This window comes from Scyliorhinus torazame, chromosome 11, assembly GCF_047496885.1.
Source record: "Scyliorhinus torazame isolate Kashiwa2021f chromosome 11, sScyTor2.1, whole genome shotgun sequence".
NCBI classification, from domain to species: Eukaryota; Metazoa; Chordata; class Chondrichthyes; order Carcharhiniformes; family Scyliorhinidae; genus Scyliorhinus; species Scyliorhinus torazame.
The window spans coordinates 70,541,848-70,568,826 of record NC_092717.1 but is presented as its reverse complement, the minus strand read 5'-3'; the positions used below and the strand labels follow the sequence as shown (position 1 = coordinate 70,568,826).

At 44.7% G+C, this 26,979-nt stretch overlaps 1 protein-coding gene across 2 annotated transcripts in view; it reads right to left on the bottom strand.

Moving 5' to 3' along the window:
- taf2 (TAF2 RNA polymerase II, TATA box binding protein (TBP)-associated factor) overlaps positions 1-15,606 on the bottom strand; it is a 298,552-nt gene extending 282,946 nt beyond the window's left edge. Inside the window, exons 1-3 of one of the 2 annotated variants that reach the window (XM_072467396.1) lie at positions 15,364-15,606; positions 2,542-2,596; positions 2,296-2,456 (exon numbers count right to left, since the gene is read on the bottom strand). In XM_072467396.1, the coding sequence (XP_072323497.1) occupies positions 2,296-2,456; positions 2,542-2,596; positions 15,364-15,416 (269 nt within the window). In that variant the 5' untranslated portion in view covers positions 15,417-15,606. Of the gene's footprint in view, positions 1-2,295; positions 2,457-2,541; positions 2,597-12,480; positions 12,764-15,363 lie in introns of those variants that run through there. The other variant, XM_072467397.1, reaches the window with a different exon arrangement.
- Positions 15,607-26,979: the final 11,373 nt, after the last annotated feature.

Sequence of the window (26,979 nt, the reverse complement as noted above, 5' to 3'; positions counted from 1 at the left end):
CTAAAGGGACTATCATTTAAAACAGAGATGAGGAGGAATTTCTTCAGTCAGAGGGTGGTGAATCTGTGGAACAGTTTGCCACAGAAGGCTGTGGGGGCCAAATCACTGAGTGACTTTAAGACAGAGATAGATAGGTTCTTGATTAATAAGGGGATATGGGGTTATGGGGCAAAGGCAGGAGAATGGGGATGAAAAAAATATCAGCCATGATTGAATGGCGGAGAAGACTTGATGGGCCGAGTGACCTAATTCTGCTCCCATGTCTCATGGTCTTATCTGCAAACTTGGCTATACCGTTAGTTATTTCTTCTGCGAAGTCATTATTATATACAGTTAAAAGCAGAACTTCTAACACAGATTCCTGGTGAACACCATTTGTCATATCTTAATCAGAACACGCGTTTCATCCCTAATCTCTCTCGCCTACTTCCTAACCAGTTACCAAATCCATGAGTTCTCATTTTGGCTAATAATTTATTGTATTGAGCCTTTCAAATGCCTTCTGAAAATCTGAATAGGCATTGTCCATAGTTCCTCGCCTATCCAACACGTTAACTGCCTCCTTTAAAATTCAACTAGATGAGTCAGAGGGCGGCATGGTGGCACAGTGGTTATCACTGCTGCCTCACAGCACCAGGAATCCGGGTTCAATTCTGACCTTGGGTGACTATCTGTGTGGAGTTTGCTCATTCTCCCCATGTCTCCATGGGTTTCCTCCGGGTGCTCCGGTTTCCTCCCACAGTCCAAAGATGTGCGGGTTAGGTGGACTGGCCATACTGAATTGCCCCTTAGTGTCCAAAGGCTAGATGGGGTTACGGGAGATAAGGCGGGGAGTGGGCCTAGGTAGGATGCTCTATCAGAGGTTTAGTGTCGACTCAATGAGCCGAACGCCCTCCTTCTATACTGTAGGGTTTTTAAGATTCTTCTATGATAACCTACCCTTCATAATCTACGCAGATTCCTGTCCCAAGTACTCAGTCACTGTCTCTGAGAAGGTACCAGTTAACATCTGGACAAGTATAAAGTTGACCTTGGTTTGGTTACTTGGTTTCTCTCTACCACCCTTCTTAAATAAAGGAGTGACATCTGCAATTTTTCAATCCTAAGTGCAATTCCTGACTCTAAAGTGCTTCTGAAAATGATTACTAATGCACCAGGAGTTTTATTTTAACATCCTGGGATCAAAACCATCAGCTCCTAAAAATGTAGCTATCTTAAATCCTAGTGGCCCATTTAGTTTCTCAAACTTTTCAGGTATCATTCCAGAATAATATAAAATCTCATATTTAAAACTTAGAAATGGAATGACCTATAAATGATTTTATTGTGACATGCCATATTTTTTTTAAATTTAGAGTAGCCTATTATTTTTTTTCCAATAAAGGGGCAATTTAGCATGGCCAATCCACCTAACCTGCACATCTTTGGGTTGTGGGGATGAAACCCACGCAGATATGGGGAGAATGTGCAAACTCCACATGGACAGTGACCCAGGGCTGGGAATCGAACCCAGGTCCTCAGCGCCGCAGTCCCAGTGCTAACCACTGCGCCACATGCCGCCCTAACATGATGCCATATTACTGCTAACATTTATAATGCAGCAATGAAAATTGTCACATCTCTGTCCATTAAGTTAAAAATTTGAAAGAGCAAATTATGGTTATTTGTAATTGCACAGTATTTTCTGTGTTGAGAAGTTTTACACCTGATGAAAGAAATGTTACTTATTTGATCTCAGTCAAGTTGGCAGTGGGGCACCAAAGTGCTTCTTACTGTCCCCAAGATGATCAGGTATTCTGCAGAGGTCCTGCTTTTGATTTTCATCGAATAGCTCCTGGTGGAAGTGCACATCGATTGACCTTTCAGTGACAATAGGATCTTAGTTGGCTGCGATGGCCTGGCATCTACAGCAAAATTGCCTGCCAAAACGTTACTATTTAGACTTGCCCATAAAGAAAAGCCTTTTTGAGCCGCCAGCTCCGAGCATTCATACCCTAATGCAAATTATTTTTAAATAAAGAAATTAAAGCTGATTGCATTTTATAGTTAATAAGCACATTGTGAATTGATATTTTATAGTTCTACAACTTAATAGTATCCTGAATTTGTAATAGCTAACATTTATAGTTTTTTTCAACAGCAATTCAAAAACTTGTAGACTAAATCTAATGAACAGCAAGTAGTTTTGGACCATTCTGCACTAAAAATGTGAGTGTTCATCCTTTTCTTTCAGACATAGCCTTGCTTTTCTTCACTCAGTTTCAGCACTTAGAACCATTGCAATGCCATACTTACTGCTTTGATTCATGGTGGCAGACTTCTAAGGTTGGATCATTGTAAATGAAAGCGGCTTCCAAATCATTTACTCTTACTCTGTAAATCCGGCATTGCTTGCTGTTCAATTTTATTCTATTGAGGTTAGCAAGTGACGGAAATATAGTCAACTCTACGTAACCCTGCAAGTAGAAAACATGCAAATTTCCTATTTAGTATGTCTGAAATTACCTTGTACAAAATTTTTAAAATATAGTGGATACTTACTATAACAGACTGCCTCTGGAAGTTTATATTATTTATGCAGACCACCTGGTGAGTTGTATAAAGACACAAATCAAAAATAAATGACAGCTCAGTGTAGGAAAAGTTGACACCAATCAATATTAAATTAAAACAGGAAATGCTGGAAAACCTCAGCAGGTCTGACAGCATCTATGGAGAGAGAAAGAGTTATGGTCAGTCTGCATGACTTACTCAGCTGATTAATTTTAATTAATTTAAACAATAAATTGGCATGGTTCAGTTAGATTTGGGGAAGATGGTATAATAATACAACTGAATAAAAGTTTCACTCGTTTAGACACTGCCCTAAATCTCTCACCATAATCAGCATCCGCATTCTCCAACAATAGAGAACTTAACCATTGCCCTTTGACATTCAATCGCATTACCATCGCTGAATCCCCACTATCAACATCCTGGGGGTTGCCACTGAACAGAAACTAAGATGTACTAGCCATATACATACTGTCGCTGTAACAGGTCAGAAACTAGGAATCCTGTGGCGAATAACTCACCTTATCACTCCCTAATGCCTGGACGTACAAGGCACAAGTCAGGAGAGTGATGAATACTCGTCACTTGCCTGGATGAGTGCAGTTCCAAAACACTCAGAAACCACTTCATCCACATTTACTCCATCGCCCACCACCGGCACACAGGGTCCGCAGTGTGTACCATCTACAAGGTACACTGCAGCAACTGACCAAGGCTCCTTAGATAGCACCTTCCAAACGCACAATCATTACCATCTGTAAGGACAAGGGCAGCAGGCACATGGGAATACAAGTCACTCGCTATCTTGACTTCAAAATATATCGCCATTCCTTCAGTGTCACTGCGTCAAAATCCAGGAACTTCCTCCCTAACACCACTGGGTGTACACTTCCACTACAGGAACTACTGCAGTTCATGGCAACTCAACACCACCTTCTCAAAGGCAATTAGGTAAGAGCAATAAATGCTGGCCAAGCCAGCAATTCCCACATCCTATGAACAAATAAAATAAAAATAAGATTTTTCAGAGTTTTGGCTTTGGGTGAAAGGTAACATACCACTAGGTGAATCTGCATAGTTTTATATATGGGTTTGTTGTCTTAAACTGTACATTGTTAGAAAATTCCAAGAATCTAAATATATTTAACTAATTGTTCTTTTCAAAAAGATAAATTAGCTTGCAAGTGTATGCTAATTATATATTTATTGCTAGTGTAGAAATAAATAATAGAAATTAAATAGAAATTTTCCCTATGGAACATAATCATAGAATTTACAGTGCAGAAGGAGGCCTTTCGGCCCATCGAGTCTGCACCGGCTCTTGGAAGGAGCGCCCTACCCAAGCCCACACCTCCACCCAATCCCCGCAACCCAGTAACTCAACCCAACCCCTTTTGGACACCAAGGGCAATTTGGCATGGCCAAGCCACCTAACCTGCACATCTTTGGACTGTTGGAGGAAACCCACGCACACACGGGGAGGATGTGCAGACTCCGCACAGGCAGTGACCCAAGCCGAGAATCGAACCTAGGACCCTGGAGCTGTGAAGCAATTGTGCTAACCACTATGCTACCATGCTGCCCAAATAGAGCAGTTTATACTCAAACTCTTGCAATTGTTTCTAAAGCTCATGGAGTTACGGGTGGAATGAACATGGTAATTGTTGGTTACTTATACATGAACGGACGCTCACTCTTAGGGGTTGGAGGAACTCTCAATCTAGACAAACTGAAATTAATTTATCATCAACTTTACTCCATCACAAAATAATTTAACAAATCAGTTGAACTTGCATTCTGGCTGCATGTTCCAAGTGGTCATTTAATTGCCATTTTTTTTTCTTTATTCGTTCATGGGATATGGGCATCTCTGGCTGGCCACACATTTGTTGCCAATCGCTGAGGGCATTTAAGACTCAACCACATTGCTGTGGATCTGGAGTCACATGTAGACCAGACCAGGTAATGATGGCAGATTTCCTTCCCTAAATGACATTAGTTTTTACGACAATTGGCAATGGTTTTCATGGTCATCATTAAATTTTTATTCCAGATTTTTTTATTGAATTCAAATTCTACCAACTGCCGCGGTTGGATTCGAACCCAGGTCGGCAGAGCATTGCCCCGAGTCTCTGGATTACTAGACCGGTGACAATACCACTACGCCACTGCCTCCCCTTGTTGCAAAGTAGCAGGCCATTGGAAACATAAACTATCCCATTAACAGGATCTTTATTATATTAAACAGCAGCCCTAACTTTCTGCAATGAGTTTTAATTTATTTTTTCCTCAAAAATAAATGGTACTCGAAATTTGTAAAGGAATATTCCAAAAACATTTCAAATTGACTATTACAGAAATTGCAATAAAATTAAACTTTTCTCCACAAAGTATTCTGCACTCTACAGTGCCTCAATACAATTACACACTTTTGATATTTACAATATACATTCCATGGCGGCCTTCAGGACGCGCGACAACGCAGAATCGCCGAGCAGAAACTTATAGCCAAGTTCCGCACACGAGTGCGGCCTCAACCGGGACCTGGGATTCATGTCGCATTACACTCATCCCCCACCATCTGGCCTGCAAAATCCTACCAACTGTCCTGGCTTGACACAATTCACACCTCTTTAACCTGGGGTAACACCATCTCTGGATCTGTAAAGATTTAATCACCTGCTAATGGTCGCATTCCAAGCATTGTTTGGCATCTTTGAATTTGTCTATATATATGTTTCTGGAACATACCTCTTCATTCACCCGAGGAAGGAGCAGCGCTCCGAAAGCTAGTGACATCGAAACAAACCTGTTGGACTTTAACCTGGTGTTGTAAGACTTCGTACTGTGCTCACCCAAGTCCAACGCCGGCATCTCCACATCATTCCATGTTAAGCATACAACCCAAGGTCTCCGGCCACTCAGTGTATTGTGTCTGACAGGCCTTAGATGGCCTTTTCCCTCTGTGCCATTACGACGGCTGCCTCAAGCTTCAGTGCAACCCTCAACACAGAGTCCCAGAATGTGCCAGTCTGCAACACTCAGTCACTGACAACTCTGCATCAGAAGATCAGCAAGTTTCGGGCAGACCTAAGAGTGTCCATCAGAGTTGATAATCCTCCAGCCACAGTTGATGTTTCTCTTAGTGTATACCCCTGGGAATAATAGCCTATAGAGCACAGAGTCCAGCATCACAGAGATGCTTGGGATAAACCTTGACAAAAAAGAAACTTTCTGTGCAAAGGCACATTCCAAAAGAAAGTGGACAGAGACCGGTTCCCACCACAGCCACTCGAGGACAATGTTTTTACAATGCAAATGCAGCAATAGCTTGCGATTCATGAAGAAGTTGACTGTGAGTTCCATTTTGTTTAAGCATAGAGCAGTGCAACTTATCTGATATACTTCAATGTGCTTCCAACTAAGGAGGTATTAAAGATCACATCCAGTCCCTTATAGAAAGATGTAAAGTAGCTTAAAAAACAAAATAGCACTCAATCCACGTTATTTTAAAAATATAGCATTGTTTTAAAACTGCGATAAAAGTACAAGGAAAAAACTTTCAACAGCAGACTTGGGAGAATTTGCAACCGATCCACAGTCGAGAGTTCAAATGCATCAAAAAAAATACGTTTCAAATGAACACCACTTTACCGGAGGACTTCATTCACTACTGTTTATAGAATTTGTAAAAAAAACTAGAAGACACCAACATTTCCCAATAATGACCATATGTACACACAGGGAAAGGCAATGTCCTGATGTCTGCCCTCTAAATTGACAGTAACTTCATAGCTATCTTCTCATCACTATTTAACAAATCTAAAAAGTAAACATTAGCTGCTGGGAGCTCTAAAGCAACATAAATTTGCCCATCAAATATCCAATTAAGAAAATAAGATTTCTATTATAGACACTGGGCATCTACATTGCAGTACTATGGTACACCCGCAAAGTGCACCTGGCTGAGTAGAATCATGAGCCACTCTCTGTGCCTACAGAGCTCTGTGCACGTGTTCCTTTAAGTTTCCAAATGCTGTTCAAATGTAATGTTCCAAAGAAGAAAAAGGGTTTAAAAGAAATGTAAGTTTCCAACCTAAATGAGTATGCCACCACCGTCACAGACTTCATCAGCAAATGTGTGGACGACAGCGTGCCAAAGAAAGCAGTACATACGTTCCCCAACCGGAAACCATGGCTTAATCAGATGACTCCCAATTGAAGGACAGGTCTGAGGCGTTCAGGTCAGGCGACCCTGACCTATACAGGAAATCCAGGTACGACCTCCGCAAAAGCCACCCGGGATGCCAAGAGAAAATATCAGACCAAGCTAGTCACAGACTAGCGTTAGGCACTCGTAGGTTGTGGCAAGGCCTAAACAACGGGCTACAAAGCGAAGCTAAGCAGTATCTCCAGCAGCAGCGCACCCTCCCCGATGGACTCTATGCTCGTTTCGAGCAGGAAACCATCGATCCGCTGTTGAGTGCCCCAGCAGCCCAAAACACACCCAAACTCACCATCACAGCTTTCAAAGTCAGATCGGCCTTCCTGAAAGTGAACCCTCGGAAGGCGACGGGTGCGGACGGGACCCCTGGTCATACACTCAGAGCCTGCGCAGACCAGCAAGCAGATGCGTTTGCGGACATCTTTAACCTGTCCCTACTCCGCTCAAAGGTCCCCACCTGGTTCAAGAAGATCACCATTCCGGTGCCAAAGAAGAACCAGGCAATGTGCCTCAACGACTACCATCTGATGGGCCTGACTTCAGTCGTAATGAAGTGCTTCGAGAGGTTGGTCATGAAGCGCATCAACTCAATACTCCCAGAATGCCTAGATCCACTATAATTCGCATACCACCGCAACCGGTCCACAGCAGACACCATTTCCCTGGCCCTACATTCATCCCTTGAGCATCTCGACAACAAGGACTCCTACATCAGACTCGTATTTATCGACTACAACTTCGCCTTCAACAGCATAATCACAGCCAAGCTCATAGCAAAGCTCCAAAACCTAGGACTTGGCACCTCACTCCCCAATTGGATCCTCGACTTTCTGACCCACAGACCACAATCAGCAAGAATAAACAACACCTCCTCCACAATAGTCTTCAACCACGCCGAGACTACCATCAAGAAAGCACAACACTGCCTATACTTCCTCAGGAAACTAAGGAAATTCGGCACGTCCACAGTGACTCTCACCAACTTTTACAGATGCACCATAGAAAGCATCCTCTCTGGCTGCATCACAGCCTTGTATGGCAACTGCTCTGCCCAAGGCCGCAAGAAACTTCAGAGAGTCGTGAACACAGCCCAGTCCATCACATGAACCTGCCTCCCATCCACTGACTCTATCTAAACCTCCTGCTGCCTGGGGAAAGCTGGCAGCATAATCAAAGACCCTTCCCACTCGGCTTATTCACTCTTCCAAATTCTTCCATGGGGCGGGAGATATAAAAGTCTGAGAACACGCACCTTCCCCACTGTTACCAGACTCCTAAACGACTCTCTTATGGACTGACCTGATTAATACTACACTGCTGTATGCTTCACCCGATGCCGGTGTCTATGTGTTTACAGTGTGGACCTTGTGTTGTCCTTTTATGTATTTTTGTTTTAATTTATTTTCATGTACTAAATGATCTGTTTGAGCAGCTCGCAGAAAAATACTTTTCACTGTACCTCGGTACACGTGACAATAAACAAATCCAATCCAATCATCCAATTGCCTGAAGGTGGTCCTGCATCTCTTAACTTCAGTTCAAATGTTCACAATCTAGGGTTCTATGTGATCATCAGATTTCTTTCGACCTGGAGGCACCCATAGCATCTAAAAACTGTATTCTATTTTTCTATATTATTTCTCAGCACAAATCAATAAAAATGATTCATGCAATAAAAATGATTCATGCAATAAATGACTTTGGTAGCTGGGTCCATCAGAAGTTAGGATGGGATCCACAGGAATGTGTCACATTTGCAGGAGTCACCATTGTAGAAACTACTGAAAGTGTTATCAGTGCACAAGACTCAAATTGTAAAAGAATTACATTTAAAAAGCATGAACTCGGATTGTTTCAAAACACTTGTCATTCTTAAAACATTGTAACACAGGAAACATGGCAGTCCATTTATGGGCAGCAAGGAAATAATGGCCAGATTATCTGTTTTTGTGATGTTGGTTGAGGGATAAATATTGGTCAGGACACCAGGGAGAACTCTTCAGCTCTTCTTCAAATTATTGCCCTGGGATTTTTGCATCAACCTGAGAAGGCAGGGGAAACCTCAGATTCAACATTTTACTCGAAAGACAGCACCTCCAACAGTGCAGCATAGAATTGTCAGCCAAGAGCTTGTGCTCATATCTATGGAATGGACTTTGAATACTGTACGTAACCTCTAGAAGCAAAGAGAGGCAAAAGCACTCCCACCAATTGCAGACATGCTTCTGGAGCTACGCTGCAAGGTTTTATACCATTAGGTACCATGTGAAAGGCAGCATGTGATCTGGAACTGTGGAGATTCCGGGGCAGTATAAAATGAATTCTTGTCACTGCTTTAACAGTTAAATTGGAAAGATCCTGTTCAGCATATACATAGCATTTTGTCACTGATTTCATAGAAACAGGGGTAGACCATTCATCCCACAGGCTACCATTTCTAATATCCTGTGTGTTAAGACCACCCTGATTGGCTTAGCTCTAATTTTAAGGTTGTGTGCTCATATTATATCCTACACACCTCAATTAGATTACCTTTGATGGTCTGTACACAAGGTGATACAAATCATTTTTTTAAATGTCCTTAAAGTGGTGAGCTACCTTCTTAAACTGCTGCAGTCCTTCTAGATGGTCGCAGTTGCAGGTTGGGAAGGTGCTGTCGAAGGAGCCTTAAGTTCCTGCAGCATATCTTGTAGATGGTAGGCACTGCTGCCACTGTACGTCAGTAGTGGAGGGACCTAATATTTGTGGAAGGGGTGCCAATCAAGTGGATTGCTTTGTCCTGCATGGTGTCAAGCTTTTTGAGTATTGTTGGAGCTGCACTCATCGAGGCAAGTCGAAAGCATTCCAAAACATTCCTGACAAAGCAGACAGATTTGGGGAAGTCGGGGGATGAGTTACTCTGCAGAGGATTCCTAACCTCAAACCTGCCCTTGTAGGCACAGTATTTATATGGCTAGTCCAGTTCAGTTTCTGGTCAATGGTAATCTCCAGGATGTTGATGGGGCGGATTCAGAGATGGAAATGCCATTGAATGTCATGGGGCGATGGCTAAATTATTTCTTGCTGGGGATGGTCATTGCCTAGCACTTGCGTGGCGTAAATGTTACTCGTCACTCCAAGCCATGATATTGTCTAGGTGCTACTGAGTTTAGCAGAAAAGATGGTTTATGAGCGATGGCAGACTTTTATGGAAATTGTTCATGTTTCACAACAAAGATTAGATTTGGATTTTGTTTATTTCCATGTATACCGAGGTACAGTGAAAAGTATTTTTCTATGAGCAGCTCAACAGATCAAACAACCACAACAGTCTTCCTTTGTGCCAGGTATGCCTCTAAAGTGCCCCCCACCCGTGATTTCTATTTGAGAGGGTTAAAAGTCATACAGTTTAAAAATCGCACAGACTGCTAGATGTTAAATTCTTAAAGTCAGTAAATCAGTGACGAGAAACCAGGTGCTTCAGCTCAGCATATCGACATTCAAGCATTCAAGGACCAGTCCCATATTATTTATAGGGAGGCTATTCAATTGAACATTTTGCAGCTGCAGGTCATGTGTGTCCACTAACACGCAGGACAATGGAAAGGGAGTATGGTACACCACTGGTTAGGCATATTTTAATCTTACTCATCTCTAGAAGTTATCAGATACGTAGAGACGAATATATGTTTGGTGATATTATAATTAAGTATACATGCCCAAATTATGATTGGATAATCATACTCATATGTTATGCATTATGTATTCCTAATTAATCATTGGGAATGGATACAGATAATTCCTAAACAAATGTACTCTTTTGATTGGTATATGTTAATTACTCGAAAAATAAGCAAAAGTATAATTGCCCTGGATATTCTATGTTCGGAGAGCTGGCAAGCCATCTGGTGGATGTTTAGCTCATCTGCTATAACTTGAATAAAGTTTTCAAATTGTAACTCTAAGTGTCGTCTGATCAGTTGGGGAGAGAGGAACACGATAGTCAAATAGGTGTGAAACTCCCGCAACAGCACTGACTCAGTTTTGCTAGAGTTCCTTGATGCAACATTCAGTCAAAGGCTGCCTTTACGTCAAAGCCAGTTACTCTCACCTCACCTCGGGCGTTCAGCACTTTTATCCATGTTTGAACAAAGATCAAAAGCTCAGTGAAGTTGGCAGAACCCAAGCCGAGCGTCATTGAGCAGGTTATGGTTAAGCAAGTGCCACTTGATAGCACTCTTGATGACTCCTTCCATCACTTTACTGATGATTTAAGAATAGATGGATGGGTGTAATTGGCTGGATTGGATTTGTCCTGCTTTTTGTGTTCAGGCCAATTTTTCATATTGCTGTGTTGCAGCTGTACTGGAACAGCTTAGCTAGGGGTGTGGCAACTTCTGAAGCACTTTTTAGTTCTGTTTGCCTGAATATTATCAGAGCCCAACAACTTTGCAGTTTATGCAACCTGCCCTCCTAACTTAACCGTTTTAGCCCCAATGCCATTCTGGTGAATCTATGGTGCATCCCCTCCACGGTCAAAATATCCTCCTTCCCCAAGTACAAAGAACAGTACACCAGACGGTCTAACCAAAACTTTATATAACATCAGCATAACTTTCACCTTGTATTTCATCCCTTTGAGATAAAGGTTAACATTCTGTTTAATTGTGTTCCTCCCTCTCGCATTCAATTAGAATGTTTGATTATTTTTGGACTCGTCCTTAGCTTTCTGATCTCTGCACATGGAAGCCTAAATTACACACAAATACAAAACACAGAAATAAGCCATTCAGCTCAACCAGTCCATGCTGGATTTGTTCTCTCAAGTCTCATCCCATCATTCCTCATCTATCATTCCATTCTCCAGCTTGGAGCTTCTTGCCATTTATGTCTTTGATCTCCTTAACCGAGTCCAAAGTGGATGACTTCATATTTCCCTACATAAATTCCATCCATCAGTTTTGCCTAAGCACTTAATCTATCAATATTTTTTTGCAACCTTCTGCTCCGAGTTACACTACTTACAGAGCTGCCAATTAACATGGATGCACCTTGACTCTTTACTCAGGTTGAACCTAATCATACACAACCTGTCCATGACATCCCTAGCTTACTGCCTCCACTGTTGAATGCTTATTCATAATATATTCAAATCCTGAAGTATTAATTTATCTGATCCTCTTCTCACCAGGTCATTCAAAAACTTCAGCTATTTCCAGAATTCTACAGCACAAAGCTCCACATTAATCATCTCCATCCATAACAAACTTCAAATGACTCACAGAATCCACCTCAATAATATCACCCGTTTCCATTCTATCATAGAATTTACAGTGCAGGAGGAGGCCATTCGGCCCATCGAGTCTGCACCGGCTCTTGGAAAGAGCACCCTACCCAAGGTCAACACCTCTACCCTATCCCCATAACCCAGTAACCCCACCCAACACTAAGGGCAATTTTGGACACTATCATGGCCAATACACCTAACCTGCACATCTTTGGACTCCTACTCCTCCTGCGCATCCTCATCTCTGCTTTATCTCCAGACACAACTACATCAAGGCTCTCCCGACTAGCCTCATACTTTGCACCCTTGTGTAAATTCAAGCTTCTAAAACCTCTGCTGTTCATAGCCTCTAAAACCGCTTCCAGTCCAGTATCCCTCTAAGGGCTGAGGGGGAAGAGGACCTGAGAATAACTGGAAGAAGGAATGTTCCACTTACCCTACAAAAAGACAGGAATAACTTTGGCCCTGCAGACATCCATAACAACACCTTTTATTTGGAGGAAGTGGAACAAGCTAAAGGAGAAATTGTTCAGAGTTTTGGCCATGTAGAGAGTAGATGTTCATAGTGAAGAGGGGGTACTTGGAGCCAGGACACTGGGAATTGGTGAAATGACATAAAATATCAGAAGAGTCACAAATTTAGGTAAGAAACTGAACAAGGTCAGGAAAAAAAAGTAAACAGAGCAAGAAATAACTTCAGTGGGACAGGAACAGGCTACAATGACAGGTTTATCAAAGTACGAAGTCTTACAACACCAGGTTAAAGTCCAACAGGTTTGTTTCGATGTCACTAGCTTTCGGAGCGCTGCTCCTTCCTCAGGTGATTCACCTGAGGAAGGAGCAGCGCTCCGAAAGCTAGTGACATCGAAACAAACCTGTTGGACTTTAACCTGGTGTTGTAAGACTTCGTACTGTGCGCACCCCAGTCCAACGCCGGCATCTCCACATCAGGTTTATCAAAACCAGTGGTGGACAACCTGCCACCCAGGGATCACATGTAGCCCATCTGGGTTCTGAGTGCGGTCCATAAGATATTTTGTTGACCGTTGCCCATACGCATGGCTGCCATGTTCCGCTGATCTCCGTCTGCGTAATATTTTTCCTATTGGTGTGACTGAAGCGGTATGCACGTAAAGCAAGGAAGGGCAAATGAAGTGAGGTGCATGCTGACTGCATACAAGATAGGAGGCCATTCAGCCCCTCAAGCCGGTCTTGCCATTCAATGAGATTATTGCTGATCTGTGACCTAACTCCATATACCTGCTTTTGGCCCATATCCTTCAATGTTTTTGCTGAACGTAAATCTATCTATCTCAGATTTAAAAATAACAACTGATCTAACTTCAACTGCTGTTTTTGGGAGAGAGTTCCAAACCTCTACCATCCTTTGAGTGAAGAGGTTCTTCCTAACATCTCTCCTGAACGATCTAGCCCTAATTTTTAGCCTATGCCCCCTAGTTTTAGAATCTCCAACCAGTGGAAATAGTTTATCTTCATCTTTCCCTGTTAATATCTTGAATATTTCGATCAGATCACCCCTTAGCCTTCTAAATTCTAGTGAAAACAGGTTTAATTTGAGTAATCTCTCCTCGTAACTCAACCCTTGTAATCCAGGCATCACTACTGTCAACCTACGTTGCACTCCTCCAAGGCCAAAACATCCTTCCTAAGGTGTGGTTCCCAGAACTGCTCACAGGTACAAGTGGGGTCTATCCAGGGTTTTGTATAGCTGCAGTGTTTTAATATTCCAATCCTCTAGATATAAAGGCTAGCATCCAATTAGCCTTTTTGATTATTTTCTGCACTTGTTCCTAGCATTTTAAGGGCTTATTCACCTGAACCCCCAAATCTCTTTGGTCATTCATTGTACCGAACCTCTTTCCATTTAGAAAGTATTTTGCCTTATTGTTTTTTGATCCAAAATGGATAACATCACATTTGCGTACATTAAATTCCATCTGCCACATTATTGCCCATTCATCTAGTCTGTCAATACTTCCCTGCAATTTTATGCTATCATCTAGGCAGTCTACAATGCCACCTAACTTTGTATCATCCACAAATTTGATTATATGACTTTCTTTGCCATCATCCAGGTCCTTGAAGAATAATGTGAATGATAATCTTAGTCACAAGTAGGCTTCCATTAACACTGCAATGAAGTTACTGTGGAAAGCCCAGAGTCGCCACGTTGCAGCATCTGTTCGGGTACACAGAGGGAGAATTCAGAATGTCCAAATTACCTAACAGCACGTCTTTCGGGACTTGTGGGAGGAAACCGGTGCACCCAGAGGAAACCCACGCACAGGGAGAACATGCAGACTCCAGACAGTGACCAAAGCTGCGAATCGAACCTGGGACCCTGGCGCAGTGAAGCAACAGTGCTAACCACTGTGCTAACGTGCCACCCCTCTAACTCAGCATGAAATATTCAGCATGTGTTGGATGTATTTAATCTTATTCATGGGGGTCATGGTTAGTGAACAAGCCTGATTTCAATCTTACGCCCACTGAGATGAAGGAGGGCCACTCATGCGCTCACTCACCAGCCTAGGTTGCCCATCAATGATGAAGTCAGTCTGGTTTGTGGATTTTGGGAACAAGGCAGAAATGGGCTATTTGGAGTGGGGGGGGGGGGGGCAAGGTGATCAATTGCAGAGCAAAAGTCTCTGGAGATTAGGTATCTCGAGAGGAAATTAGGTCAGTAACAGTCGTGAAAACAATGGCTTTGATTTTCACGGCGGGGGGGGGGGGGGGGGGGTTGGTCATAGTCCAGGGAGGGAGTTAGAAATGTCAGAGTTGGCCAACACTCAGCCTCTGCAAGGTCGAGGTCAGTAAGCCAGGCAACTAAGCTTTGGATATCCCTCTTAACCTCTCCACATTTCCTCTTCACTTAAGGAACCCTTAAAACCTACCTTGCCCAATATCTCATGTCATTCAGTTTAAATGTTGGTTGATAACACTGAAATGCCTTGGGACGATTCAAAGTTAAAAATGAGCTATACATTTACAAGCTGCTGTGATTGCGCGAATCCCTCCAAGACCTCTCTGGGCAATGCTCTTGAGGACAGATTAACCCTTCCAGTTGAACCATCCAATTCTGGAACTCCCTTCTCTCCAGTTGAAGAATGATCCTCTGTGCTTTCACCCCCCCAAATCCCCCATTCTTTGTGTAGCTGGGTAACCCCCTCCCACCAGCCTTCATTTCAAAGTGCAGCTTCGAGATGCACGGCCAGAGTGTGGAGCGTTACCTGGAGCAGGAAGATTTACATGGGGAAAAAAACACCAGACCGAGCAAAAAAGGAAGGAGGATACTTATAATTTATAGGGCCTCGGGCTCTCGAACCCTTTGTCTCCCTTCTTCCTGTTCATGTCTCTGGGCCTCGCTCACCGCTCTCACTCTGGGTTAAACTGCACAGGGGTCTGTACCACCGCCTCTTCTCATCGCTCTGAGCCTCAGGGGGGCGGAGGAGGGAGGATGGGGGGACGGGGAGGATGGGTGGTGGTTGTCAGTCGCCCCGCGCTCTCTCAGCGACCGCGCCAGCCCGCGCGCTCTGTCGTCATCGCTACCCCCGCGCGCGCGCGCTCCTCTCTCAAACCGCCGCCAACCAGCGCGGCCATTTTACATTTGACCTTTAACCTCCGATTCCAGCCTATTTTTATTCTTTTTAACCAACAGCCTTGTGAACTCGAAATGGGCACTTTGGCAAATGAAACAAATTTCCAAGCTGGTACATGAAACGGTCACGCCGATCGGTGGAGGGGGGAAGTGGAAGTGCGTGAGGCGCAAATAAATTGTACTGGGTCGCAGGGCGCATGCGGAGGAAATTGACACGTGACCGAGGGGCTGGGCGCAGGGGGTAATTATAATGCTGGAGATCAGGTTGGCCAACTAAGCAGGGTCGATTGGTTTGGCGCCAAGTCTTGAGCTACTCGAAAATCTCAGCTTCCAAAACAGCACGGTAGCCTTGTGGATAGCACAATTGCTTCACAGCTCCAGGGTCCCAGGTTCGATTCCGGCTTGGGTCACTGTCTGTGCGGAGTCTGCACATCCTCCCCGTGTGTGCGTGGGTTTCCTCCGGGTGCTCCGGTTTCCTCCCACAGTCCAAAGATGTGCGGGTTAGGTGGATTGGCCATGATAAATTGCCCTTAGTGTCCAAAATTGCCCTTAGTGTTGGGTAGGGTTGCTGGGTTATGGGGATAGGGCGGAGGTGTTGACCTTGGGTAGGGTGCTCTTTCCAAGAGCCGGTGCAGACTCGATGGGCCGAATGGCCTCCTTCTGCACTGTAAATTCTATGATATCTATGATGTAGTGTTCCACTGATAAACCTGCGGAGGCGATGGCGTAGTGGTATTGTCACTGCACTAGTAACCCAGAGACCCAGCGTAATGCTCCGGGATCCTGGGTTTAAACCTCACCATTGCAGACAATGAAATCTGAATTCATTTTTTAAAATCTGGCTGAACGATGTAGTGAATCATAGACCTACAGTGCAGATGGAGACCATTTGGTCCATTGAGTATGCACCGACTCTCTGAAAGAGCACTCTACTTCTCAACTTTACCCCAATAATCCTTAACCTAGTTTACACTTCCCTGGAATCTAAGGGGCAATTTAGCATAGCCAATCCACCTAACCTGCACATCTTTGGACTGTTGGAGGAAGCCGGAGCACGGGAGAATGCAAACTCCACATAGAGACCCATGTCCGGAATTGAACCTGGGTCCCTGTGAGGCATCTGTGCTAACCATTGGGCCACCGCAAAGCCTTTAGTAATTTGACAAACCATGCTCTTCAGGCAGCCCACCATTCCTTTTGTTTAAAAAGGCATATTTATTCAGCATCTTTGGCAACATCTCAAAATGCTTCATAGCCAATTAAGCCCTTTTTTTTAAAAATGTAGTTGCTGTTGTACTGCAGGAAATGGAAGAATCAATTTTTGCTCAGTAAGTTCCCCACAAATAGCAATTTCACAGCAACCAGATCATCTGCTTTTAGCAATATGAATTCAGGAGTACGTATTGGCAGGGCACCAGAGATACACCCCTCTTTATAATACCAGGGAATCTTTTACATTCATCTGACAGAGAAGACAACCCCAGTTCCAATGTTTCATCCAAAAGATGGCACTCCCTCAGTACTACACTGAAATGGCATTTAACAGTTCTGGAGGCCCAGTAACTGGTAGTTTATTCACGGTCAAAGAAACGGCCGCTACAGCGGCATACACGCACTATATAAGTCCCAGTCGAGACTACCAGGATGCCAGTCCGGGTCCAGGCAGGCTTTTATAATTGTTAATTATGAACCCCAGATGGGCAGGCCTCTGCTCGCTAGCAGGGAAGCTTATATTCTACGAGTCCCACGGGCCAAGGACGAGTCGTCTTCCTGACCCTCTGGATGCTGGACCATGGTGGGTTGTACCCCTTGACTATGTCGGAAACACCGATGCGCCTGGTGTGTCTTCCTCCAAGGCGGGCTCTCTGCCCTTGAGGTGGTCCACATATTTCCTCATGGCCTTCTCTCAGGTTCTGACCTTGTACGATACAGGTTCTGTTTTCTCCAGCACATCCCAGGGAGCCAATGGGCGCCGTCACTGATATTCCAGACATATAAGGTGTCCCCAATTTAAAACGTCTCCCAGACGTTCGATGGTCGTGATATTTCTCCTGACTCCTGTTTTGACTCTACCTTTCTGCCAAGACTTGGGAACGTAAGATTCAGGTGGGTTTGTCGGCACCGGCCCATTAATAACTCTGCTGATGCTAACCCTGTTGTAACATGAGGCATGGTCCAGTAATGGAATAGGAAACTTGTCAATCTTGTACCCTGTGATCTGTTTCCGCATGCCTCATTTAAATGTTTGAATTGCCAGCACTGCCAAACCATTTGAGGATGGGTGGCACGGGGCAGTCTGGATGTGCCTTACCCCGTTGGCACGCAATGCTAGGAACTCCTCGCTTGTGAATTGGGTCCCGTCAACTATGGTTAATGCCTTTGCTATTCCACGGGGACTAAACAAGTGCCGCAATTTCTCCACAGTAGATCTCAAGATAGTGGTGGTCATCCGGCGCACGCCCAGCCACTTAGAGGGGGCATCTACGAGGACCAGAAACAGGGACACCATGAAAGGCCCAGCAAAGTCGGCATGTAATCCTACCCAGTGGCACCCTGACCATTCATAGGGATAAAGCAAGGCCAATGGTGAGAGGTTCTGGTGCTCCTAACAAGCTGAGCAACTTCTTAACACTCTCTCGATGTTGCCATCGATTCCTGGCCACCAGACATGGCTCCTCACCTTCATCCTCAAAACCCTTGCAGGATTGACTCGACCCAGCCGTGGAACAACCATGCGAGCTACCCATAGGAGGATACCATCCTCCACACCATGCTGCTTCATGATATAGGGTTGGTGGGTGGTTTCCTTGTAATTCACCGTGTAGAATGATGTTTCGTCAGGGTCCACTTACGAATCTGCGCGGCTGTGACTGGCAGAGTATCCAGGAAGTTCAATGTCACCACGATTTCCATCACTGGTGGAGAGGGGGGGGGGTGCTCACAGACAGCGGGAGACGACTGAAGTTGTCAGCATGTGCTATTTGCACCCCCAGGCAATACTGAAACATATATTTGTGTGCAGCTAACAACAAGGCCCAGTGCCTGATTCGCACTGAGGCTAAGGGTGGAACCTCCTTGTTCTTTTTGAAAAGACCCAGCAGAGGCTTACGGTCCATGATGATAACAAAGTGGCACCAAAGTGTAAACATATTGATGACATTTTTTCACTGCATATATCACACCCCAGTCTTCTTTCTCTATCTGGGCGTAGCGGCGCTCTGCATCTACCAGAGTCCGAGAACCATACGCTATAGGGCATTCTGTGCCGTAGTCCTATCGATGAGAAAGCATTGTTCCGATGCCGTATGAGGAAGTGTCGCACATGAGGATGAACGGCCGTGATGGATCATAATGGGTCAACATCTCGGAAGGTAACAGCTGTCTCTTCACCTGGTAAGCGTTTCCTCACACAAGTTGGGCATTGTGAAGCGCAATAGCAACAAAAATCCTTGTTTTACTCAGCACTGGATACGCCTTGGAGAGGCTACTCCAGAATGCTCACAACCTCATGGACTTGTGTGTTTTTAATGTACTGTCACAGGTGAGGTGCAGACGTTCAGTCTCTTCATTTGGAGACAACTGGAAGTTACTAATTGACTCTGGGGTCTCAAACCCAAACGGATTTTTCACCCACCTCCTCTCTCAAAGTCTGAAATTTCTAAATTAAAAACATTTAATGAAGGAGCCTCTACTGCTTCACTGGGCAAGGAATTCCATAGATTCACAACACTTTGGGTGAAGAAGTTCCTCCTAAACTCAGTCCTAAATCTACTTCCACTTATTTTGAGGCTATGCCCCCTAGTTCTGCTTTCACCCGCCAGTGGAAACAACCTGCCCGCATCTATCCTATCTATTCCCTTCATAATTTGATATGTTTCGATAAGATCCCCCCTCATCCTTCTAAATTCCAACGAGTACAGTCCCAGTCTACTCAACCTCTCCTCGTAATCCAACCCCTTGAGCTCTGGGATTAACCTAGTGAATCTCCTCTGCACACCCTCCAGTGCCAGTACGTCCTTTCTCAAGTAAGGAGACTAAAACTGAACATAATACTCCAGGTGTGGCTAACACCTTATACAATTGCAGCATAACCTCCCTAGTCTTAAACTCCATCCCTCTAGCAATGAAGGACAAAATTCCATTTGCCATCTTAATCACCTGTTGCACCTGTAAACCAACTTTTTGCGACTCAGGTCTCTCTGCACAGCAGCATGTTTTTATATTTTATCATTTAAATAATAATCCCTTTTGCTGTTATCCCTACCAAAATGGATAACCTCACATTTGTCAACATTGTATTCCATCCGCCAGACCCTAGCCCATTCACTTAGCCTATCCAAATCCCTCTGCAGACTTCCAGTATCCTCTGCACTTTTTGCTTTACCACTTATCTTAGTGTTGTCTGCAAACTTGGACACATTGCCCTTGGTCCCCAACTCCAAATCACTGATGTAAATTGTGAACAGTTGTGGGCCCAACACTGATCCCTGAGGGTCACCACTAGCTACTGATTGCCAACCAGAGAAACACCCATTAATCCCCACTCTTTGCTTTCTATTAATTAACCAATCCTCTATCCATGCTACTACTTTCCCCTTAATGCCATGCATCTTTATCTTATGCAGCAACCTTTTGTGTGGCACCTTGTCAAAGGCTTTCTGGAAATCCAGATATACCACATTGGCTCCCGTTATCTACCGCACTGGTAATGTCCTCAAACAATTCCACTAAATTAGTTAGGCACGACCTGCCCTTTATGAACCCATGCTGCGTCTGCCCAATGGGACAATTTCCATCCAGATGCCTCGCTATTTCTTCCTTGATGATAGATTCCAGCATCTTCCCTACTACCGAAGTTAAGCTCACTGGCCTATAATTACCCGCTTTCTGCCTACCTCCTTTTTTCAACAGTGATGTCACGTTTGCTCATTTCCAATCCGCCAGGACCACCCCAGAGTCTAGTGAATTTTGGTAAATTATCACTAGTGCATTTGCAATTTCCCTAGCCATCTCTTTTAGCACTCTGGGATGCATTCCATCAGGGCCAGGAGACTTGTCTACCTTTAGCCCCATTAGCTTGCCCATCACTACCTCCTTGGTGATAACAATCCTCTCAAGGTCCTCACCTGTCATAGCCTCATTTCCATCAGTCACTGGCATGTTATTTGTGTCTTCCACTGTGAAGACCGATCCAAAAAACCTGTTCAGTTCCTCAGCCATTTCCTCATCTCCCATTGTTAAATCTCCCTTCTCATCCTCTAATGGACCAATATTTACCTTAGCCACTCTTTTTTGTTTTATATATTTGTAGAAACTTTTACTATCTGTTTTTATATTCTGAGCAAGTTTACTCTCATAATCTATCTTACTCTTCTTTATAGCTTTTTTAGTAGCTTTCTGTTGCCCCCTAAAGATTTCCCAGTCCTCTAGTCTCCCACTAATCTTTGCTACTTTGTATGCTTTTTCCTTCAATTTGATACTCTCCCTTATTTCCTTAGATATCGACAGTCGATTTTCCCTCTTTCTACCGTACTTCCTTTTTGTTGGTATAAACCTTTGCTGAGCACTGAGAAAAATCGCTTGGAAGGTTCTCCACTGGTCCTCAACTGTTTCACCACAAAGTCTTTGCTCCCAGTCTACCTTAGCTAGTTCTTCTCTCATCCCATTGTAATCTCCTTTGTTTAAGCACAAAACACTAGTGTTTGATTTTACCTTCTCACCCTCCATCTGTATTTTAAATTCCACCATATTGCGATCGCTCCTTCCGAGAGGATCCCTCACTATGAGATCATTAATCAATCCTGTCTCATTACACAGGAGCAGACCTAGGACCGCTTGTTCCCTCGTAGGTTCCATTACATACTGTTCTAGGAAACTATCGCGGATACATTCTATAAACTCCTCCTCAAGGCAGCCTTGACCGACCTGGTTAAACCAATCAACATGTAGATTAAAATCCCCCATGATAACTGCTGTACCATTTCTACATGCATCATTTATTTCTTTGTTTATTGCCTGCCCCACCATAATGTTACTATTTGGTGGCCTATAGACTACTCCTATCAGTGGCTTTTTCGCCTTACTATTCCTGATTTCCACCCAAATGGATTCAACCTTATCCTCCATAGCACCGATGTCATCCCTTACTGTTGCCTGGATGTCATCCTTAAATAACAGAGCTACACCACTGAGTATCTACCCTTGAGTTCTGATGAAGGGCTGTATCTGAAACATTGGCCGGGATTCTCCAATCCCGCGGCCAAATTCTGATGCCGATGTGCATCAACGGGCCTCAAGTGGCAGGTTTTCACCCCTTCCTAGGGGGCTAGTATGGTGCCGGAGTGGTGTCCGCAGCTCCGTTGCCCGAACGCTGGTGCACCACGGCCGGCGCGAATCCACGCATGCGCGGCACGGCCGGCGCGAGTCCGCGCATGTGCGTGAATTCCCGTCTCCACGCTGGCACCGGGCAATATGGCGGAGCCCTACAGGAGCTCGGCACGGAGGAACATAGGCCCCCCACGGAACTAGCCCGCCCGCCGATCGGTAGGATCCTCCCCCCCCCCCCCCCCCCCAACCAGGACGGCCCCCGTACCCAGAACTCAGAGGTCCCGCTGGGTAGGACCAGACATAACCCACGCAGGCGGGACTCGGGGGCACTCGGCCCATCGAGGCCCGGAGAATCGCCGGGGGGGGGGGTGGGGGGGGGGGGGGGCGCTTTCAATGGCCCCCGATCGGCGGCGGAGAATCGTCGGGCCGGCATCGGGGTGGCCTGGCAAGATTTTCGCACCCCCCTGCCGATTCTCCGACCCGGCGCGGAGTCGGAGAATCCCGGCCATTAACTTTTCTCCTTTCATTACAGATACTGCCTGACTGCTGAGTGTTTCCAGCATTTTCTGGTGTTGTTTCAGATTCCTGACACTGCAGTATTTATTTTTTGTGAATGCAGCATGCATTAATAAAATATAACAACCTGCTTAAAAGTGTTCATGACATTGAAAGATTGCTCTATTTGGTGATATTGTACATATTTTAAATTACTTATGAATACATTTTATATTTGGAAATAAAAGGCAAGAATCAACTGCGAGAAAGTAAGAGGTTTTTGTGTGAGATATCGGATGGGTTCAGAATGAGAGGATAAATAATAAGGGGTTTAGCATTTTTGAATGTAGGTAAGTAACTAGGTCCAAATGAAATGTATCCCTGTCTAAGAGGAGCAAGGGAACAAATGGTGGAGGTTCTGACCATCATTTCCTAATCTTCTCTGGCTACAGGCTTGGTGTGGAAGGGCTGCTAATTTTGCATCATTGTTTAAGAAGGAAGAAAGGGACAGGCTAATCAGCCTAACTTAAGTAGTGGGAAAATTATTGGAATACATTCTGGGGTCAGAATTAGTTGTCACTTGAGTAGACACAGATTGATCAATGATAGTCAGTGTGGATTTATTAAGAGATGGTTATGTCTGACTAACTTGGTTGAATTACTTGAGAAGCTAAGCAGTAGGGTGGATGAGGGGTTGCATATTTTATATAGTTTATATGAAGTAGGATAAGGCTTTTGAGGAAGTCCCACGTAGAATCCATCGAGTCCATACAATGCAGAAGAAGGCCATTTGGCCCATTCAGTCTGCACCAACCCTCTGAAAGAGCATCTTACCTAGGACCACGACATCGCCATATCGCTGCAACCCCATAATCCCACCTAACCTGACATCTTTGGACACTAAGTGACAATTTTGGCATGGCCAATCCACCTAACCTGCACAACTTTAGACTGTGACAGAAAATCGGAGCACCCGGAGGAAACCCACGCAGACACTCTAGCGCTATGAGAGACTTGACAAACAGCAAAAGCAAAACCCAAGGGATTCAAGGGAAATTGAAATATGACTGAAAGGCTGATTCCATCAGGCTTCTGCAAAGTCCAGTATTGGGTTCCTTGCTTTTTGTGGTGTACATCAATAATTTAGACTGAAAGATAGGAGGCATGATTATGCAGTTGCGAATGAAGCAAAAATTGGCTTTACTGTTGATTATGAGGAAGAAAGTTAGAGCCTGCAGAAATATATCTGTGATGAACGGTTACTGCCTTATCATCATGTAAGGTGATGTCCCCTTTAAGACCAGGCTTGGAACCCTGGGGACACCGCCTCTGGCTCCGCCCATCTGGGAGCCATACATAAAGGCCTGCCTCATGGTCTGTATAGCAGTCAGCTCTCGTCCAAATCTGTAGCATAGTTATTAGCCTTCTTTACAGTTTAATCTCTAAGCATCATTATTGAGGGTACCTCAATATCAATGGACTGCTGAAATGGGCAGAAAATTGGCAAATAAAATTCAATCTGGAGAAGTAAGAAGCCACACTAAAAATGGTGGTGTAGTGATATTGTCACTGGACTAGTAATGCACAGGCCTAAATTGATGCAATAGGGACAAAGGTTCAAATCCCACCATGGCTACTGGTGGAATAAAAGTTCAATTTAAAAAATCATTAAAAGCTAGTCTCAGTACTGCCAGCAATGCCCACATCCTAGGAAAGAATTTTAAAAAGGAATACACAATAAATGGTAGGATACCGAAGGGGGGTGAGGCAGCACGGTGGTTAGCACTGCTGCCTCAAAGCGCGAGGGACCTGGCTTCAATTCTGGCCTTCTATGACTGTCTGTGTGGGGGTTGCACTTTATCATAGAATTTACAGTGCAGAAGTCTGCACCGGCCCTTGGAAAGAGCACCCTACTTAAGCCCACACCTCCAAACGATCCCAATAACCCCACCTAACCTTACTCCCTTTGTCTGCGTGGGTTTTCACCGGGTGCTCCGGCTTCCTTCCACAGTCCAAAGGTTTGCAGGTTAAGTGGACTGGCCATGATAAATTGCCACTTAGTGTCCAAAATGTGCTGGTTGGGTGGGGTTACAGCGATGGGCGGGAGATTGATCCTAGGTAGGGTGCTCTTTCAGAGGGTCAGTACAGACTCAATGGGCTGAATGGCCCCCATCTGCACTGTAGGAATTCTATGGTTCTAAATGCAGAGGGACATTGGTGTATGTCTATAGATTCCTGAAGGTCGTCGGGAATCATAGAATTTACAGTGCAGAAGGAAGCCACTTGGCGCACCGAGTCTGTACCAGCCCTTGTAAAGAGCACCGCACCCAACACAAGCCCACCCTCCATCCGAGCCCCGTAACTCAGTAACCTCACCTAATCTTCTGGACATTAAGGGGCCAATTGTAAAAATTGATGAGGGGCCTAGGCCAGGCAGGACCTATTTCCCTTAGCAGCAAGTTCAATAGCCAGTGGACATAGATTTAAAACAATTGTTGAAAAGATTAAAGGGGCGTTGAGGAAAAATATTATCACTCAGAGGATGTTGGCGATCTGCAACTCACTGTTTGAATGGGTAGTAGAGGCATCCTCGTGGCATTTATAACATACTTGGATATGCAAACAGACTTCCTCATTTGCAGGAATTCTTTGGGCTAATGAAAAAGAAACAGTGGGCTCCAAATAAAGGTTGGCAGCAAGGAATCCTGACATTTCTACAGAAATGGTAAACACCATTCAGTGTTAAAAGGGCACAGTGTGCACAGATAATGGACAAAAGGGGCTGGCTTTGCACAGGGCTAAATCGCTGGCTTATAAAGCAGACCAAGGCAGGCCAACAGCATGGTTCAATTCCCGTACCAGCCTCCCCGAACAGGCATCCGAATGTGGCGACTAGGGGCTTTTCACAGTTACTTCATGTGAAGCCTTGCAAAATCTGACATAGCCCTATAAATCTTATCAGCTCAAAAAATATTACATTGAAAAATATCATATGCTAACTAGATGTGCAAAGCCGTGAATGTCGCCCAATCCATCACACAAACCAGCCTTCAATCCATTGAGTCTGTTTACAATTCCTGCTGCCTCAGGGAGGCAGCCAGCATAATTAAGGACCCCACGCACTCCGGACATACTCTCTTCCACCTTCTTCCGTCAGGAAAAAGATACAAAAGTTTGAGGTCATGTACCAACCGACTCAAGAACAGCTTGTTCCCTACTGCCATCAGACTTTTGAATGGTCCTACCCCGTATTAAGTTGATCTTATCTCTACATCCTAGCTATGGGGCAGCATGGTAGCACAGTGGTTAGCACAGTTGCTTCACAGCTCCAGGTTCCCAGGTTCGATTCCCGGCTTGGTAGACTGTCTGTGCAGAGTCTGCACGTTCTCACCGTGTCTGCGTGGGTTTCCTTTGCGTGCTCCGGTTTCCTCCCACAGACCAAAGATGTGCAGGTTAGGTGGATTGGCCATGCTAAATTGCCTTAGTGTTTAAAAAGGTTAGGTGCGGTTACTGGGTTACAGGGATAGGGTGGAGGCGTGGGCTTAAGTAGGGTGCTCTTTCCAAGGGCCGGTGGAGACTCGATGGGCCAAATGGCCTCCTTCTGCACTGATGATTCTATGATGACTGTAACATTACACTCTGCACTCTCCTTCCTTCCTATGTACGGTATGCGTTGTCTGTTTAGCATACAAGAAACAATACTTTTCACTGTATACTAATACATGTGACAATAATAAATTAAATCAAATCAAAAACAAAGCCATTTGGCCCATCTTTATTAATGTATCCAGGCAAAACACTAAAACATGTGGCTATCGTAAATGATTCCAGAGTTTTCAGTTCAACCACTCTGTTTGGAATTTAATTTCAAGCGCTAATGACTGAAGAATTTCCTGAAAGCAGCCCCAAATTTTGCTTTTCTAACTTGAATATACCTCCTGGTGTTCTATTGCATCTTTTAATTGGAAGAAAAATGTTTTCCGTTTCTTTCATATTCATTTGCAACAACAACTCTCAGAATGAGTCTGAGGGAAAACAGTCCCATAAACCAATAGGTAAAAGCAGCGATGGTGAATATATAATGTGTGGGTGGAGGGGGCTACCTGTTTTCTCTTCCCATTGAGATTGCATTGTGGCTTCTGTTGGAATCTTGTTCCACAAGTTCGTGCCCCCACCCCCAACAAAAAAAAGGACAAATCCATCCTGGCCAACTCCTGTCCCATCGGCCTATTCTCAATCATAGAATTCATTGAAACTCTACAGTTCAGAAGGAGACCATTCAGCCCATCAAATCTGCACCGTGTGATGATGGACATCATGACATCATACAGACAGACATATCAGGCGGTATACTCCCACCCCCGCCGGGTGGGAGAATCGCTGGGGCGCCGCGCAAATCGCGCCTCGCCGCCCTGACCCCCGCACGCGATTCTCCCACCCCCGCAAAACCAGCGCCGCGTTAATCGCGCCAGGCCGCTTGGAGAATCGCCGCAA